The 13537-nt window shown below is 37.4% G+C and overlaps 1 protein-coding gene across 6 annotated transcripts in view; it reads left to right on the top strand.

The window, feature by feature from the left end:
• Positions 1 to 13537, top strand: part of CC2D2B (coiled-coil and C2 domain containing 2B) — a 131181-nt gene that overhangs the window by 4379 nt on the left and 113265 nt on the right. For 5 of the 6 annotated variants that reach the window (XM_074233263.1, XM_074233264.1, XM_074233260.1 and 2 more), the window contains exons 3-4: positions 10021 to 10083; positions 12595 to 12655. In XM_074233263.1, the coding sequence (XP_074089364.1) occupies positions 10021 to 10083; positions 12595 to 12655 (124 nt within the window). Of the gene's footprint in view, positions 1 to 10020; positions 10084 to 12592; positions 12656 to 13537 lie in introns of those variants that run through there. The other variant, XM_074233265.1, reaches the window with a different exon arrangement.

Below are 13537 nucleotides of genomic sequence, written 5' to 3'. Positions count from 1 at the left end.
ACAAATATCTCATTTGATTCTTAACAGCAACTCTAGGAGGTAGGTGCTTTTGTTATCCTTTTATAGTTGAAGAAACACAGTTTGAATGACTTACCCAAGTCACAAAGTGTCTGCAACTGGGTTAAATTTAGGTCTTTCTGACTCCAGTTCTGTCTCCCCAGCACTGCCTACTTTCCTTACAAGTCATTTATAAAAAAGACTCTTAAGTTTCAGTACAAATATGTCTATATTACTTAGTAAGCATCATACATTTTTTCAAAATTGATCTTAATATTTGCTTTTCAGAACAAATAACTTTTGATTTATGACTTCTAACTTCTTCAATAGTTCTTTAATTTAAAATTTAGAGACTCGATAGGCAAAATTACCTACGTACTATTCATTAGACTTTTTTAAATATGGGGAAAGCAGCATAGTATTCTCTTTCTACCAGAAGAAAAAACTCCTGTACACTAACTTGCGTGAAAAGATGCATGATGAAATTGATGTCTGCCAAACCAGAATCTGTCTGTCTCTGGGGAGAACAGGTAGTTAACTGATAAAAAGGGACATTCAGTGGGGCAGATTTATTAAGTCTACTAGAAAATGTTAACTAGAGCTTGAAGACATGACCTATTCCTATCCCAAATCCCTCGGATCATACCAGCCCTTTGCAGCCCTCCTTCTTTAGACAAGATTATACAGGTTTCAATTAGACAACTTAAATTCTAGTTTGGATGCCAATGTTTACTGGCTGAATGGATAAATTAGATATCTTCCTTGTTCTTTACTTTCCTCAACAGTAATTATGTACTGGGTGGTTGGGAGGAAGGTTTTTTCCAACTGTTACTGATACATGAATATGAGTTCTTATTACTAGAAATAAATATCCTTCTCATTCTGTGGAAAATTTTTTTCCTTACAAGGATCTTATAACATTGAGACAATAAACATCCAGTAAGTACTCTGTCTCTGTTGTAACATATTTTTTTTGTTTTGTGTTCTTTATTTTTTTACAAAGCAATTGAGTTAAGTGCCCAAGGTCACACATCTAGGTAATGTCTGAGGCTGGATTTGAACTTAGGTCTCCTGACTCCTGGGCTGGTGCTCTATCCACCTCACCATCTAGCTGCCCCTAGTCCTCACACTTTCTTTTTTTTTAATTTATTTTTATTAAAGATATTATTTGAGTTTTACATTTTTCCCCCAATCTTGCTTCCCTCCCCCCTCCCCCCCACAGAAAGCACTCTGTCAGTCTTTACTTTGTTTCCATGTTGTACCTTGTTACAAATTGGGTGTGATGAGAGAGAAATCATATCCTTAAAGAGGAGTCTAAGAGGTAACAAGATCAGACAATAAGATATCTGTTTTTTCTAAATTAAAGGGAATAGTCCTTGAACTTTGTTCAAACTCCACAGCTCCTTATCTGGATACAGATGGTACTCTCTTTTGCAGACAGCCCAAAATTGTTCCCAATTGTTGCACTGATGGAATGAGCAAGTCCTTCAAGGTTGAACATCACTCCCATGTTGCTGTTAGGGTGTACAGTGTTTTTCTGGTTCTGCTCATCTCACTCAGCATCAGTTCATGCAAATCCCTCCAGGTTTCCCTGAAATCCCATCCCTCCTGGTTTCTAATAGAACAAGAGTGTTCCATGACATACATATACCACAGTTTGCTAAGCCATTCCCCAGTTGAAGGACATTTACTGGATTTCCAATTCTTTGCCACCACAAACAGGGCTGCTATAAATATTTTTGTACAAGTAATGTTTTTACCCTTTTTCCTCATCTCTTCAGGGTATAGATCCAGTAGTGGTATTGCTGGGTCAAAGGGTATGCACATTTTTGTTGCCCTTTGGGCATAGTTCCAAATAGCTCTCCAAAAGGGTTGGATGAGTTCACAGCTCCACCAACAGTGTAATAGTGTCCCAGATTTCCCACAACCCTTCCAACAATGATCATTATCCTTCCTGGTCATATTGGCCAGTCTGAGAGGTGTGAGGTGGTACCTCAGAGAAGCTTTAATTTGCATTTCTCTAATAATTAATGATTTAGAGCATTTTTTCATATGGCTATGGATTGCTTTGATCTCATCTATAAATTGCCTTTGCACATCCTTTGACCATTTGTCAATTGGGGAATGGCTTTTTGTTTTAAAAATATGACTCAGTTCTCTGTATATTTTAGAAATGAGTCCTTTGTCAGAATCATTAGTTGTAAAGATTGTTTCCCAATTTACCACATTTCTTTTGATCTTGGTTACATTGGTTTTATCTGTGCAAAAGCTTTTTAATTTAATGTAATCGAAATCATCTAATTGTTTTTTGGTGATATTCTCCAACTCTTCCTTAGTCATAAACTGTTCCCTTTTCCATAGATCTGACAGGTAGACTAGTCCTTGATTTTCTAATTTGCTTATAGTATTGTTTTTTATGTCTGTGTCCTGTAACCATTTGGATCTTATCTTGGTAAAGGGTGTGAGGTGTTGGTCTAAGCTAAGTTTCTTCCATACTAACTTCTAATTTTCCCAGCAATTTTTATCAAAGAGGGAGTTTTTATCCCAATGGCCAGACTCTTTGGGTTTATCAAACAGCAGATTACTATAATCATCTCCTGTTTTTACATCTAGTCTATTCCACTGGTCTACCACTCTATTTCTTAGCCAATACCAAACAGCTTTCATGACTGATGCTTTATAATATAATTTTAGATCGGGTAGGGCTAAGCCACCTTCTTTTGTACTTTTTTTCATTAAGCTCCTGGCAATTCTTGACTTTTTATTTCTCCATATGAATTTACTTAACAATTTTTTCTAACTCATTAAAGTAATTTTTTGGAATTTTGATTGGTAGGGCACTAAACAGATAGTTTAGTTTTGGTAGAATTGTCATTTTTATTATGTTAGCTCTATCTATCCATGAGCAGTTGATATTTGCCCAGTTATTTAAATCTAATTTAATTTTTGTGAGAAGTGTTTTATAATTGTTTTCAAAAAGATTCTGAGTCTGTCTTGGCAAATAGACTCCCAAATATTTTGTATTGTCTCAAGTTACTTTGAATGGGATTTCTCTTTCTAGCTCTTCCTGCTGTTTCTTGCTAGACATATATAGAAAAGTTGAGGATTTATGAGGGTTTATTTTATAACCTGCAACTTTGCTAAAATTGCTAATTGTTTCCAGTAGTTTTTTTTAGATAATTTCTTGGGATTCTCTAGGTAGATCATCATGTCATCTGCAAAGAGTGAGAGTTTTGTCTCTTCCTTCCCAATTCTAATTCCTTTAATTTCTTTTTCTTCTCTAATTGCTGATGCTAACATTTCTAATACAGTATTGAATAGTAGTGGTGATAATGGGCATCCTTGTTTCACCCCTGATCTTATTGGGAATACCTCTAGCCTCTCCCCATTGAGTATAATGCTAGTTGATGGTTTCAGATAGATACTGCTAATTATTTTAAGGAACAGTCCATTTATTCCTACACTCTCTAGTATTTTTAATAGGAATGGATGCTGTATTTTGTCAAAAACTTTTTCATCATCTATTGATATGATCATATGATTTCTGATAGGTTTGTTGTTGATATAATTGAGTATACTAACAGTTTTCCTAATATTGAACCAACCCTGTATTCCTGGAATAAATCCTACTTGATCATAATGTATTATCCTAGTGATGACTTTTGTTGTAATCATTTTGCTAAGATTTTATTTAGGATTTTTGCATCTATATTCATCAGGGAGATAGGTCTATAATTTTCTTTCTCTGTTTTAACTCTTCCTGGTTTCATAGAAAGAGTTAGGCAGAGTTCCATCTTTCCCTATTTTTCCAAAGAATTTATATAGGATTAGAACCAATTGTTCCTTAAATGTTTGGTAGAATTCACTTGTGAATCCATCAGGCCCTGGAGATTTTTTTTAGGGAGTTCAGTAATGGCTTGTTGAATTTCTTTTTCTGAGATAGGGTTATTTAGGTATTTAATCTCTTCTTCATTTAACCTGGGCAACTTATATTTTGTAAATATTCATCCATTTCACTTAGATTATCATATTTCTTGGCATAGAGTTGGCCAAAATAATTTCAAATTATTACTTTAATTTCCTCCTCATTGGTGGTGAGTTCAATTTTTCATTTATGATACTAGCTATTTGGTTTTCTTCTTTCTTTTTTTTAATCAAATTGACCAGAGGTTTATCAATTTTATTGGTTTTTTCATAATACAAACTTTTGGTTTTATTTATTAATTCAATAGTTTTTTTGCTTTTGATTTTATTAATTTCTCCTTTAATTTTTAGAATTTCTAATTTAGTACTTAATTGGGGATTTTTGATTTGTTCTTTCTCGAATTTTTTTAGTTGCATGTTTAGTTCATTGATTTCCTCTTTCTCCAATTTATTCATATAAGCATTTAGAGCTATAATATATCCCCTGAGAGTTGCTTTGAATGAATCCCATAGGTTTTGGTATGTTGTTTCATTATTATCATTATCTATGATAAAATGGTTAATTCTTTCTATAATTTGTTTGGTCCACTCATTTTTTAAAATGAGGTTATTCAGTGACCAATTTGTTCTGGGTCTATATCTCCTTGGCCCAGTATTGCATATGACTTTTATTGCATTGTGATCTGAGAAACATGTATTCACTATTTCTGCCTTTCTGCAGTTGAGCATTAGGTTTTTATGTCCTAGTACATGGTCAATTTTTGTATAAGTTCCATGTACTTCAGAGAAAAAGGTATATTCCTTTCTATCCCCATTCAGTTTCCTCCATAAATCTACCATATCTAATTTTTCTAACAATCTATTTACCTCCCTAATTTCTTTCTTGTTTGTTTTATGATTCAATTTATCTAGATCTGATAGCGGGAAGTTGAGGTCTCCCACTAGTAGAGTTTTGCTATCTATGTCTTCCTGTAATTCTTTCAGCTTCTCCTCTAAGAATTTGGATGCTGTCCCACTGGGTGCATATATATTCAATATTGAAATGACTTTATTGTCTATGGTACCTTTTAGGAGGATATCGTTTCCTTCCTTATCTCTTTTAAGCTATCTATTTTTGCTGCTGCTTTGTCTGAGATAAGGATTGCTACCCCTGCTTTTTTTTACTTCAGCTGAAGCAAAATATATTTTGCTCCAACCTTTTACCTTTATATGTATCTCTCTGCTTCAAATGAGTTTCTTGTAAGCAGCATATTGGATTCTGGTGTTTAATCCACTCTGCTATTTGCTTACGCTTTAAGGGAGAGGTCATCCCATTCACATTTAAGGTTATGATTACTAATTCTTTATTGCCCTCTGTGCTATCTTCCCTCTGTTTGTATTTTCCCCCTTTCCCCCCCCTTTTATCCATATTCCCCAGTCTTTTTTTCTGAAAACCACCCCCTTCAGTGTGTTTGCCCTCCTATATCACACCCTCCCCTTTCTTTCCCCTTTCCCCTTCCTTTTTATTATTTCCCCTTGTTTCACCCACTCCCCTTCCCTTTCTCCATCCCCTCTCCCCCTTTCCCCTTTTAATACTTGAAAGGTTAGATGTTTTATAAATTAACTCAGTATGTGTAGGTTGACTTTAAGCCAAGTCTGATGAGAAGAAGATTCAGGTGTTTCTCCTCTGCTCCCTTCTTCCCCACTATTACCATAGGTTTTTTATACCTCTTAGTGTAATGAGATTTACCCCATTCAATCCCCTCCCTCTTCCCATCTCTTTCCTGTCCCCCTTTTTAGGGAAGTAGTGGGGTTTTTTTAGATATATCTAAGTCATAGAAAAATCTGAGTTTCTGACCCTTCTAGTTCTGTATATTCTACCAAATACAGTCTAAATTCCTGAGAGTTATTAGTCTTTCTCCCAAATGGGGTTAAAGCCAGTTACATCCCATTAGATAGTAGTCTCATGGATAGGTCATGAATGTCCATCATTTCTGGCAAGGTGTATCCTCTCTGTTAGAGTAACATTTCTCAAGGTTTATGAGGATCTTTTTTTTTACCCCCATGCTGGGATATAGCCAGTTTCAACTAACTTACTGGATTGCATTTTTTTTCTTTTACCGCCCCCCTTTTTTTTTACCTTTTCATGTGTCTCTTAAACCTCCTGTTTGATGTCCAAATTTTCTGTTTAGCTCTGATCTTTTCATCAGAAATTTTTGGAATTCTTCCATTTTGTTAAATGCCCATCTTTTTCCCTGGAAGAGAAGGCTCAGCTTTGCAGGAAAGTAGATTCTTGGCTGCATTCCAAGCTCCCATGCTCTTCAAAATATCTCGTTCCAGGCCCTTGGATCCCTTAATGTTGATGCAGCCAGGTCTTGTATGATCCTTACTGTGGCTCCTTGATATTTAAATTGTTTCTTTCATGTCTGCTTGCAGGATTTTCTTTTATCTGATAATTCTGCAGTTTGGCCACAACATTCCTTGGTGTTTTCATTTTAGGATCTTTTTCTGGTGGGGATCGATGTACTCTTTCAATAACTACTTTGCCCTCCAATTCCATGATATCAGGGCAGTTTTCCATCACTAGATCCTGTAATATTAAGTCCAGGCTTTTTTTCTCTTCAATGTTTTCAGGAAGTCCTATAATTTTCAGGTTGCCCCACCTCGATCTATTCTCAAGGTCAGTGGTTTTGTTGATGAGGTATTTTACATTTGCTTCTATTTTTTCTATTTTCTATTGATTTTGTTTAACTGACTCTTGGCTGTCTCGTGGAGTCATTAGTTTCTGTAGACTCCATTCTTTTTTGGGGGGAGGAGTTTTCTTCATTAACCTTTTGCAACTCCTTTTCCAATTGGTCAGTTATACTTTTGAAAGAGCTTTCCATTTGACCAATTGAGGTTTTGAGAGAATTAATTTCTTTTTGCATTTGCTCATTTGAGGATCTGAGACAATTATTCTCATTTTGTAATTGTGCAATTGATGATCTGAGAGATTTATTCTCCTTTTGTGTTTGTCCAATTGTACTTTGTAAGGTTTTGTTTTCTTGTTGCAAGGTATTGTCTCTCCCAAATTTTTAAGCTCCTTCCTTATTTCTTCGAGGAAGTCTTTCTGTGCTGGAGACCAGATTGTATTCTCCTCAGAGGTTCCAGGTCTCTCTGAGTTGGGGTCTTTCCCTTCCAGGAATTTTTCTATGCATCCACCTTTCCGCTGACCCTTCTTCATTATGCTAAGACCTTGAGTTGGGTGGGGGCTGGTTCACCTAGGCTTGGGATCGCTGAAGGCTTTACTGAGTGCAGTTTCTCTGGCTGGCTAGTAGGAGGTGCTGGTTGCCCTCTCTGGAGTGTCTGTGACCTTGGTTGAGAGGCCTTCTCCCTTTGCTGGAAGGCAGGAATTGGATGTATTGAATTCTTTTGCCTTCAATCAATGGTGGGCTTTACCCTGGCCTGAGGTGATTCCTCAGCTGGGCTGGTTCTTAGGCTCACACACCTGGGTCTGAGGCAGAAGTAGTTTGCAATTGTTTGTTTTGGAGGAGGCCTCAGTGCAATGGAGGCGTGGGCTCAGAGTTTCTCAGACCGGAGGAGCCCAGGGATGGTGTCCACAGCTGTCCTGCACCAGACCTCTCCCCGCAGCCCCGTCCCCGAGCTCCAGGAGGACAGCACCAACACCAGCGCCTCTGCTTCCCCGAGGACCCAAGCCCCCTTTGTCCAGCCCCACCGCTGATCCAGCAGGTCCCACTCTCCAGCCCTCAGACTCCCGGTTCCAATTCAGCTGTTACTCTGGCTGATCCGGGTCTGATACTCACCCGCCCGAATTCTACCAAAGCTGCAGCAGGAGACAAATCCTGAGGTAGATGCTCTTTCTCTTGGCTTTTCTCTCTGGGTTCCGTGAGTCTGACTTCCTCTAAGAGGTTTGTTTCATGTGACAGATGGGGAAGAGATCAGGAGACTGTAGAACTGTGCCTGTCTTCTCTCCGCCATCTTGGCTGGAAGTCAGTCCTCACCTGTTGTAACATTTTAATAGGCGCTAAGTGGCACCATGAATAGAGCACTAGTCTACAAGTCAGGAGGATGGGCTGCTTCTGGGTTCAAATCCAAACTTAGACACTTGACTCTCACTAGCTGTGTGTCCTTGGATGGGTCATTGCCCTGATTGCCTTGTGTCCAGAGCTATCCCCAATCATCCTGTTTCATATCTGGCTACTAAACCCAGATGGCTCTGGAAAAGAAAATGAGCCTGGTGACTTAGTACAGCCCCCCCCTCACTTAAACCTAAGTCATGTGTTTGTCATGGCATCACTTCCCTGATATCATGGTCGTCTTCAAAAATGAAGGAGAAAACATTTATTTTTTATCTTAACAGAGGTTGCTTTCCTCTCAGTTGCCCCTTTGCTACATCACTCACCTGTCAAACCCTTTATACTCATCATGAACTAACATTGATTCAAGATGCTAAGTGATGATACAATTTAATTAGATTCAAAAAGATTTTTGTTGTAGTGGGGCAGCTAGATGGCACAGTGGATAGAGCACCAGCCCTGAAGTCAGGAGGACCTGAGTTCAAATTCGGTCTCAGACACTTAAATTGCCTAGCTGTGTGACCTTGAGCAAGTCACTTAACCCCGTTGCCATAAATAAATAAATTGAAAAAGGAAAAAAAGGCTTTGATGATTTTCAAAAATTCTTGGTAGAAACACTTAAAATGCAAATTGGGTGATAAAAGGATAAAAATGAATTGACCATAAGGTTTTCTTTCAGGTTGGGTTCCAAACAACAAATTTCATATGAAAGGGCACAGAAAAGTGATTGATTTTAATTGTTATAGATTTTAAAATAATTTATATTGAATATAAATGAAGTTATGCCATAGTCCTTTTATCTATCTGGCAGCCTAAGAACTGTCTCAGCTTGTTTAATAGAAATTGTTAGTTGATATTAGTATCCCCATTCCATTCTGTTATTAAAATTTCCATGTAACACAAGTGTCAGAAGATAAAATTTATTGGTGTGTTAAGCAGGAAGCAATGTTCTACAAATAGCATCAGTTAGTGTTTACTTGTTGCTTCAAATGGGCTGGAAAAATCAGAAATAATTTTGGGGGGTTAGAATATTGACTTGTTTTTTTTTTAGGTTTTTGCAAGGCAAATGGGGTTAAGTGGCTTGCCCAAGGCCACACAGCTAGGTAATTATAAAGTGTCTGAGACCGAATTTGAACTCAGGTCCTCCTGACTCCAAGGCCAGTGCTTTATCCACTACGCCACCTAGCTACCCCGAAGGATATTGACTTTTAAGACTAATATAGTTAATCTGATATTTCCTTGACTTTTGGGAAATGAATAATATCCTTGATGAAAGGCTTCAATTTGCAGTGTCAGACATCTTAAAAACACAGGGTGTGGATTTTTTTTACAAGAAGATAAAATCTGGGGCATCTAGCTGGCATCTAGTCACTAAAACTAAAACTAAAAAAAATAAAATCTGCCTAAATTTTCATTTTATCCATCCTGAAGATTCTAAAAAATGAATTTAGGCAACAATTCATAATTTAAAGTCTCATTTGATATCTTGTCTAAGTGCTTTGTACACGGTAGATGCTTACTTAATAAATTAAGGTCAGTGGGGTGACTTGGTGGCACAATAGATAGAGCACTGGCCCTGGAGTCAGGAGGACCTGAGTTCAAATCCAGCCTCACTTAATAATTGCCTAGCTGTATGGCCTTGGGCAAGCCACTTAACCCCATTGCCTTGCCAAAAAAATCCATAAAAAATAAAAATAAAGGTCAAATTGAACTGATTTAAGCATTATAAAGTTAAAATATTACATGAAGTTTGGGTTATCAAATATGGTCAATAGTTCTAAATCTATGTCATAGTGTTCTAAAAAATGACTTGTTTGACTTTCTTCTGATTTAGGACACACTCATTTTCATCAGGCTCATTTTCACATTTGATCACATCTGCTCATATGCTCTCAAGTTTATAATTTTCCAAGATTTTAAGAGTAGTATATGGGTGAATTAAATTATATGACAAGTAACTGATATTCACATAGAAATCAATATAGCTCAGTAAGTATTCTTCTATTGCACAATCTATTCATATGAATATATTTTAAATGTGCAGAAAATGAAATCTCAAGAAGGAGTTATGAAAAAAGTCTCTAAGAGAAGAGAAGATCTTAAAAAGGTTTGTTAAAAAAATGGTATTTTATATGTCAATATTTTTCTTGCCAATTAGAACAATAATTCATTCGGGCTACGCCTAAAATTGATGCAATTTACATAATCATTAAATATATCTCTTTTTTTCTGTCTTTCTACCCCTACCTGTGGGTACTCTGTCCAAAGAAAGATAAATTTTGATAGCTGAAATCTGGCAGAAAATCTGAGGTTTATAAATCTTGAATCACTCTACACTCTGCCTTTCATTGATTGACCAACAATTGGTCACAGAGCAAGTCCTTCTTGTCACTTTTTGGGCCCTCATTGGCTCACAGTGAATGTAAATAGCAGTTGTTGCAGTTTTGGCCAAAATTCCTGAGGGTTCACCTACCATTAGGCCACTCTTTGCTTCCTTTTTTAAACCTAACCTAGTCACTGAATTGGCTTTGCCTCCAATCAAAAAGAATTGGGAAAGGTCTTAGGTCAAGGTCTCCCACTGCATCCAGAGCCATTTCCAGTCATCCTGATCCATATCTGGCTACTGGACCTAGATGGCTTTGGAGGGGAAAATGAGGCTGGTGACTTAGCACAGGCCCCCCTCACATCCAATTCATTTGTATTTCATGGGGGTCCTTTTTTAGAACTAAGGATAAACAACTCTTGAAGCAACCACTTAGATGTGTTGCCCTAGAATCTCTCTTCTCTTGTCTAGAAGACTAGATTCTAGGATCATGATGCCCAGGAGATCCAAATGCTCTCACTCCTGTACAAGAAACTGGGGTTCAAGGACATTATCTGTAGACTTGGCTCAAATGAAATAGATAATGTAAAATGCTTCTCAAACCTTAAAGCACTATTTAGATGCTGGCTCTTATCATTGTCATTATTTCTCAGTTTGCCATATGATTGAGTTGCTCTCATGGGCATATCTCCACAAATGTCTTGACAACTGCTTGGGCTGGGAAAGTCTACCCTCTGGCCAGAAAGAAGTTCCCATGTGCTTCTGGAACAGCCATTAATAGCTCTTTTAGGACAGTCTGAAGTAGAAGCAGTTTAGGACAATGGTGAAAAAGTAGAAACCATCAGAAAGCTAGGATTGGTTATGGGCTACTGTATGTGGAGGCTCCTATTGAGTACTAAGCACCATCAGCATTTTCTGTGGGGAAAATAAAAATTGTCCCCTAGACAATACATTTCTTATCTCACCTTGGGTGTTTGTGTCAGAGCATGGAACTGTGTTACCTATATTTATTACTCAGATATTTCCCATAGTAAATTCTGAGTGAGAACACAAAAACATAAAGAAAAATAGATCTTTTAACAGTCACCAAGAAGGATAAGGGGATCAGTGACATTATGTGGAACAAAGGGCTTTTATGATTTGTTAGTTTATCTCATGAATTGTAAAGATTAAGCCAATTAATAAATGGGCAACCATCTAATGATGAACCTTTCATACATATCTCAGCTGATCTTCAGAAGACACCATTTCTCCCAAGGATTGAGCTCAGGGTTTTTCTAGCTTGGCCAAATATGCCAAAGCTCGCAGTCCTCTGGCATTTCCTTAAGCCTTCTGCATTCCAATGAGATGTCACAGAATTGCTCTTAGGAGGGACAGACCACAGGGAAGTGTTTAAGACCTGGTATTTGAAATTTCAGTTTTTATGCTGAAATAGTGAGCTCTTGAGGTTGGCCATTTGACAGTAAATGATCCCATATTACTCTGGGTTTTTTTAATTGCTTGTGTCTGCTTCTTGTGATTTTTTTTTTCTCACTTAGCCTGCCAGCTGGGATTATTATTGTTGTCCCCAGGGTAGCTTCCACACAGACTGCTCCCACAACATCTTTGCTGGCAGTATTGGGTTGATAACTACAGGACCCAGAATCACATCAGTGAGGAGAGTAACTAGACCTGGAATGAGGGCTTGCAGAGTGCTCAAAATATCATGGCAGCTCTTGCCTACTCAAGAGTCTGTGATTCCTTCACCCCTGCCCTCACCCCCCATCCTGATTTTTAATTGTGTAGCTAAATAATGGAGATCCTGGAATAACTGACTCCAAAAAAAGTAAAGTTATGTATTTTGGAAACTGAAGAAGACTTGATTAATTTTATTTCTAGTGATAAAAGGCGGAACAAACTACAAGTATTTAGCATGAAGATGGCAAAGGGTTTTAAAAAAGACATTTTCAGATGTGTAACAAAATGAATAGTGATAATGTTTTTTACTTTATCTAGGCATTAAGGCCATTTTGGAATAAGATGAATTTTTTTAAAATCCTTTTATAGGGGCGGCTAGGTGGTGCAGTGGATAGAGCACCAGCCTTGGAGTCAGGAGTACCTAGGTTCAAATCTGACCTCAGACACTTAATAATTACCTAGCCGTGTGGCCTTGGGCAAGCCACTTAACCCCATTGCCTTGAAAAATCTAAAAAAAAATCCTTTTATAATTTTTATTAAACCAATTCACCCAAATCCAAGATGATCTTTTGTTTCAAAATAACAATCAATTTAAAGAATTAAATATATTCTTCACAGATGTCTGAAGAGACAGAACCCTTTGTGGAGGATGAAAATGCTGACCAGAATTTTCTGAAAGGTAATAATTGATAATATGATTTGTGTAGTATTGGTTCTAAGGAAGACACATGATCAGACATCTTCCCTGAGGCTTCAGTTAGGACACAGTTCTTTAGAAATTAGCCCCAGCTGAGATAAAGAGTTATGATGACTTGACAGAGTGGAATGCTCTTAAAAGTTTTGGAACAGGCATAATCTTCATTTTTTTATCAGACCTATGATTACCTAAGGATGTAATCATAGAATTATTATATAGGAGCTCCCTGTGAGGAATTCCCTATATTCTTAGAAAGTTGAGATGTTGAGTTATTTGCCCCCAAGGGTGTCAAGGGCAGGGATTGACCCTCCCCAAGAGTTTTGGTCCTGAGGTCAGCTCTCTTGTCTGTGACATTTTTTCTACTCTATAGCACTGACTAAAATAACTATTTTGCAATAAGTTTTTAAGACCCCTCCAAACTCTGACGTAATATCCCACAGCCCCATGATAAATGAATTAGGTCAGATGCCTGAGCTCCATTTTGTCCTCTCTGATCCTCTGTAAATCTTGTTTGTCTATGAATGCTCTCTATCCACATATGCAAAAGAAAATTTTTTCCTTGGTCTTCTAATTTGTCTAATATGATTTGACCTTTTATTTTCAAGTTATGCATCCATTTGCCATGTATATATATAATACATATTGGTAGCTACCTGAGTTTCCAGCCAAAAAACCTTAAGCAAAAGTTTTTTTGGGGGGGTTTTATAGGTTTTGGAGAGTACAGAAGAAAGGTGATATCATGTGATTAAGGGCAATATGATTGGTTACATAGCTGAGGCATGGGAGAACAACATGATTGGCTGCAATTTTGAGGGAATAGTAGCAACCCCCCCTTTCCAACTTGCAAGGCCAAATGTAAGGTCT

Source organism: Macrotis lagotis, chromosome 4 (assembly GCF_037893015.1).
Source record: "Macrotis lagotis isolate mMagLag1 chromosome 4, bilby.v1.9.chrom.fasta, whole genome shotgun sequence".
NCBI classification, from domain to species: domain Eukaryota; kingdom Metazoa; phylum Chordata; class Mammalia; order Peramelemorphia; family Peramelidae; genus Macrotis; species Macrotis lagotis.
This window is presented reverse-complemented; position numbering and strand designations above follow the sequence as displayed.